The following is a 6000-nucleotide window of genomic DNA, read 5'->3' on the forward strand; positions in this document are numbered from 1 at the left end:
CCAGTGACAAAGTTTAGTGAAACCGGGGTTTCTTGCATTTTTCGGCTACTTTAAGAAACGCGCTATTATCTTATTTAAGACCAGATGTCATTAATCTTGTCTTCGAGGACCATTTCACTGGATAACAATGTACGAGCAAATTAACACTGCATATTCTTGCCAGTCATGGAAACTTATAAGATAGTTTGCGGTGATTCTCCACCAGCAGCAACGTAACAGCACGTTTTGCCAGAACGCCAATAACAGAACTCGCCCATGACGAGAGGGCCGCGTCTTTCGGGCTATCGATGTACACAGTTTGTTTGAGCGATCAGTCCCTGAATCAAGCAATTGGCAGGCCTTCAAAAACGCTTGTATAAGGTAGCATTCAGTTTGGTTCTATTCCCGCCTCAAAGATACTACACTTCCTGTATCGATTAAGGAGGGCGTCCTGTTCCCGTCTATCTCGATGGAAACCCATGAGGTAGCCTGCATCACTGCGTTAAACTCAATATACTCTGGATAACAGGAGTAATTCAAATTTTTATATACAGCAGTTAGTTAGGAGGGCATCAATTCTTTCAACGGTGAGGCACGCCACACTTGTTGAATCGGCTCATTCAAGTGTCTCCACGATTTCTTTTTGATGGCTGCAAGCTGCTAGGCTGGTGGGCCTACGCAGTTCTTCAGGTCCTTGGTTAATCAATCTTCTTTGTCTTCCGCAACCGGGCACAAAGCGCAAGCTGGACACCCTTGACGAACTGATGAGAGAACAACTGCTAGCTTTTCACTGCTCCCAGTTGCGACAAAGTTCGACGCAAAGACTGCCCAAACCTTGCGAGGTACACGGTCACATCACACCCAGATGCTATTCTATTCGCCTTGCACTGCCTGCCAGCCGCACAGTGGTCGCCATGTGTCGAACCCCGCCAACGAATTTTCATTTTACCCGGTTCACCGCACCAAATGAAAATAAGAGGGCTTTTGCCGCGGCATGGTTTATCTAAAAACACAAACTTAACTTTAGAAGACTCCCGGGCAGAGGAACATGACTGTCGTATGCATTCCGTTTAAGAAAACTGAATATCCGTCTTTTCGAACGCGTCTTCCTGGACCTCCCTGGATACGCATTGGCGATTCCTTGGTTCACTTTGTTCTTGGTCATTCTCGCCATCAGGCTGTGAGAAAAATACTCGAAGCCAAATAGATGCGTTTTCTGTTTCACGAGCACGACTTGATCGCAGATGCGTTGGATCGGATGATTCGGTGGAAAACAACGTGTCTTGTATTGTTTGATGCGCCCAAACATAGCGCGCCAGCTGCCACTGGAATCTAGTTGGTGTGGTCACCTTCAAGGACCTGCTTCGTGGGATTGTCATCGGCAAATCCAGTCATCCAGATTCAGGTGTTGCCGGAATGTCGCATACAAATCACGAGAGATGCGATTCTCCTCTGTGTGACCACCACTGGCCTGGTGGATCGCTGACTTCGGACGAAGTGATGTCGTCGTATTCGAGCAAGGATGCTCGAAGCAACACACCATCCAGACTCTTCACTCGGTGCGTTGAATTCTTCATTTGATGAGAGAGCTTCACTGTCAAGCTCTTCGAGGAGCACATTTTCGGCTCACTCGGACTCAGAGAGATTTTATTTAACCTTGCGGCCCCATCATGCGATACGGAGCAACGGGAATCCTGTCCTGTATTTCCAAAGGCTCGGAGGGCCCACCCACACTAACCACAAATGCCGGCACTATTGGTACAAAATTCCCTTCACCCGATGCGCCAACGCAGTTCCATCCAACTGTTCAACAGAGATCTATTCGACATCCGAGTACCTCCAGCTTCGACCCTGTTGGCACGCACTATACCCCGAAAGCGCCCTGTTCTGCCCTGCCCACTAGAGTTGCTACTGTCTATCCAGTCACCGGACTTGCTCCGGATAAATTTGAAAAGGAGCAAGTCAAATATGGAGATGAAGTGGAGTCCGTGTTTCCACTGGATTAACCCAACCAGTGGTTCCTACGGCACCACGACTTTTTGAATGCGGTTCCGTTCCATTTTCTCGAGTTTGTTTGTCGTGAACAAATGCTCCTGTCATCTGAACAAACCCCGCCTATTTTCAGAGACATTCTTCCTGATAGATCGATGACACTCTTATTTGCCATTGTCCTCACCGTTATACTAGTAGTCTTATTACAAAACCACCTTTACACACATTTCGTTCATTACTCGCCCAGCCCCTCCCACCTCATTGCCGGCCGTATCGTCCCAATAAATCCATCCAGTTAGCATTTTTCATTGAGTATCGTCTTGGTTACGCACTCCCCCTAACATGTGTCTCCATTTTCAGGAAGCATGACAGTTTCCTACACATCAATCACTGAGTCAATCAATCAATCAATCAGTCACATACACGGACGGTCTAAAACTTCCATGAAACTTCCGCTGCCCTGAACATTCTCCACTTCCTTTCTCTCGGATCCCTCAACTTTCCAAAGATCAGTTGTTGTTTTTTTATTGGTTCCACTTTTCTATGATTACATCTGCATTGTGTGCTGAATGTGGTTTTCATACGGCCCCTTAACCACAAATATAACTGCATGCTGCAAACCTGTCCCACACATTCCGTAATAAATCTAAGTTTTCATCTAACGCTATGTGGATTTACGCGGAAACTTGCGCGCCTCATCATCAGTATGTAGTGACATCATTGCCCAATATCAGTAGTATCTGGCAAATTATGTGATTCAGCATGTGCCCATCCACACGGCAGTCACTTCCCCACCCGCATTCAGTTGCACTGAAGTTTGATCAAATTCAAAACGTCGTAAATGTATATTATATATATATATATATATTGTTCGTAGTGTGGGGAGATTTGGGATACTTGGTGAAGAATTTGTCCTGTAAAATGGAGCCAGTCTATGCCGAAAAAGCCCAGAAGCATTGCACAGCTGTTTCATCCCTATTGGGAATCGGTTGTTTGCAAACGGTTACGTGTTCAAACTAGTAGCTAGGAGGTCGCGGGTTCCAGACTCTGAAGAGGTTCGAGAGGTGCGCACTGCTGATGATTACCAATAAAGATGACACAGCAACGCGGGTCATGTGCAGCACCTCAGTGTAGTTATTCTGTTTACAATGGCACGCTTCACGAATATCACAAAAATGAAACTTGTGTGCAGTTTCTACAACACCTTCGTTTAATCCTTATAGCAACATCGCATGGTCAAAAGTTGACATGGTCCGTGATGTTCATTTGCCTGTGAATACCTCCTATGCTCAAATCTTGTGACATCCAAGCGTATTAAATACTGGCTTCCCTTTATCTTGTATCTTGACTGGGAGAAATCAATCCCAATAAACAGTCGCGATTTACGCCAAGCGTCCTTGGGTTTACGCGGACAATGAACAGAGCGTCGCCTAGTGTACCTTTGGACGGTTAATATAAGAAATTTAAAAAAATTATTTACGTCGATACATGGACACCCAGGTCTATGTAAATGGAGAGAAAGGACTAAGTGCCACCAAACATAAGTGAACAACGGCATCAAAACAGCCATTAACCACCAATTCGGGTGGCGCCATATGCGACACTCTACATCATGAGCGGCGACTGTTGAAATCAAAGAAATATTGCCACACATGTCCACACAGGTCTATGGGGCAAAATTACACAGTGATCTCATTATAAGAACACCATCTACAAAAACATACGTACCAAGCAAACCGGAAATACACCAAGGTGGGTCCGTTAACGGGATGAGACCGGCTCAAAAGCCCCGTAACATTCCAGATTCCACGGTTACATATGATACATGGACAGAGTTTCGTTGATGTTCAACAATTTTATTACGATCCACAACATTCACTATTCTACTTCAAGCGATCTTTTGTTAGGAATCAGAAGTTTAATTCTAGGAGTGCTGACTAGCTAGCACATACACATCTTTTATAGCAACATTCAGTCAGACACCGAAATGCATAACAATCAAGAGGTTTTTATACAGTGTGATAACACATTAACACAGTGGCCCCGAAATCACGTACGCAAGCAGTGAGCGAATTCGTTCACAATCAATAACATCTCGCTGGCATGACATCCTTGTGGCCAGAGGGAAATTTTCCATACTGACCAGTTTTAACATGAAGCTCCCTTAGTACGAAATGTTTGCAGGTGAGCAGACATATGAGTTATCGACACAGACGGCGTAGTCCACATTCAACTAAATGAGATCAGTTTACCCGATGTTGAAATTTCGGAATCACAGTGACACGGGTAGGCTAGAAGCAATCATGGTGTACAAATATCCAGGTTCAACTGCGGCACAATCGCTGTACCCACAAAAGCAAGAAAAAAGGCCGGTAAAAATATTTTGTAGTACGGAAGTAACTTTGAAGCGTTCCTTATTTTCTTGAAAGCGCTTTGGTAATTTTAAAATGTAACCAAAACGCAACCTACATAAACCTGCTGTACCGGGTTGGGGTCTACAATTTCAGCAAAATTTGCAAGTGATATAAACTTACATCTGTTAAACAACGTATGTGGAGATCCTTTCATGTAAACGGGAAGTTTACAGGTCGATGTTCACAGGGGTTGCTGGGCTTCGCGTAATAACAGAGGGTGTAGGCGAATTAAAAGTTTCATGTTTGGTGAAATTTTTGCCCCTTTGAGTCAGGGGCGACAATGTAGGGGTCCATATCCTACGCTTACTAGAATCGATCCATGTTTCATCATATTACAGCCATGCAATAAAATCCTTTTTCCAATGAATGTCGAAGGACGCGCTTTACAAAATATTCATATTGTTCAGGCTTTACTGCGTGTTGAAGACGCAGATAACTTGTCGGCGGCGGTCTGATATACAGGCGATGCCGCCAAAAATACTTGGTAGTTCTAATCTCCTCTTGGCAAGCCACAATATCAGTTCGGTCACTTCGCGGTGCTGCCGAAAAATGCGTAAGGCAGAAATGGCGGCCGCGTTTGTCCCCGAAATAGATAAACGAAGCAATCCCATGTCCCACCCTCTAACTCGCTCACGGGTAATCCGAATGATACGAAAGCTCTGGAGTTTGCATATGTTGAAGGTGGAAAACTAATTCGCTGGGGTAATACTATAAATTAAGCGAAATAATTTGTTTAAGAACTCGTTTCAGAACAGCTAGATGAACGCCCATTTGTTTCCATTTCGGCGAAGTTTCGCTTTTAACAGAATGCTTCATCGAGCCAAGGAAACCATTCATCAAATTATTCAGGCTTTTTAACAGACGAGGAACGAGTCAGTGCGTCCATTCCAGCTTATCACACTAGATCAGTGTTTGGTGTCAATTACCGGAATTCGTCGGCCAATGTGGTTGCGAAAATATTGAATTGATGGGTTGTCGGTTATTACATTATTTCTGATCGCTTTCTGTTCATTAACTTTTCACACCAGGGTGGTTCAATTAATGATTCAATTCGGGCACCACTTGTGAAATTTCTTAGTTCTCGTAAATTTACGAGTGTTGCGACAATTTGTTGAGGAAGTAGAGGTGAGTGAGGTTAACTGGTATACAGATGCTGGCTATTCTCCCTTCTGATAATCACACACTAGCATATGTAAGCCCGAGCCACCCAAGATCGCTTTTGATACGTTTGTCAGTTTCACGCCTTGTATTCTTTTTACACCGAGAGGCATAGCGATTTCAACTTCCTCGATTCACTCTCTGTGTCAAGAAAGGTAGTCCTCACCTAAAAACCTCAATATTTTATGGATCTGTTTTACGCTATGTCTAGTGCATGCTCCTCAATATCCGAGTCCTTCAATAATGCTTTACGTTGATTTGCGTCTCTTGGCAGACTGTTTAATTTTCTACTTTCTTCCGGTTCTGCCGCGGAGTTCCCTAGCCGTCTGTCCTATACGGCTCTTGGTGTAATCGTTATACCTAATTTTGTAGACACAGACTCCGGTTCGGTTTCATGGGGGCGATCGTTCAATTACATCAGTGGGAAACGCAGAGTGCGCTTCTCTGGAAAGCTACT

At 44.4% G+C, this 6000-nt stretch overlaps 3 protein-coding genes across 3 annotated transcripts in view; 2 read left to right on the plus strand and 1 right to left on the minus strand.

Moving 5' to 3' along the window:
* T265_11488 (hypothetical protein) overlaps nt 1-6000 on the minus strand; it is a gene marked incomplete at both ends in the record, with an annotated part of 135833 nt that overhangs the window by 97271 nt on the left and 32562 nt on the right. The gene's annotated exons all lie outside the window — the stretch shown is intronic.
* T265_11486 (hypothetical protein) lies at nt 1650-1985 on the plus strand (the record flags this gene model as incomplete). The annotated part of the gene is made up of 1 exon (XM_009178155.1): nt 1650-1985. One exon carries the CDS (start codon nt 1650-1652, stop codon nt 1983-1985), a length of 336 nt encoding a protein of 111 aa, XP_009176419.1.
* The window catches only part of T265_11487 (hypothetical protein), a gene marked incomplete at both ends in the record, with an annotated part of 33319 nt that continues 32253 nt past the window's right edge, over nt 4935-6000 (plus strand). Inside the window, one exon of the mRNA XM_009178156.1 lies at nt 4935-5021. Coding sequence (XP_009176420.1) covers nt 4935-5021 — 87 coding nt within the window. The remainder of the gene's footprint in view (nt 5022-6000) is intronic.

Source organism: Opisthorchis viverrini (assembly GCF_000715545.1).
Source record: "Opisthorchis viverrini unplaced genomic scaffold opera_v5_506, whole genome shotgun sequence".
In the NCBI taxonomy this organism is placed as follows: Eukaryota; Metazoa; Platyhelminthes; class Trematoda; order Opisthorchiida; family Opisthorchiidae; genus Opisthorchis; species Opisthorchis viverrini.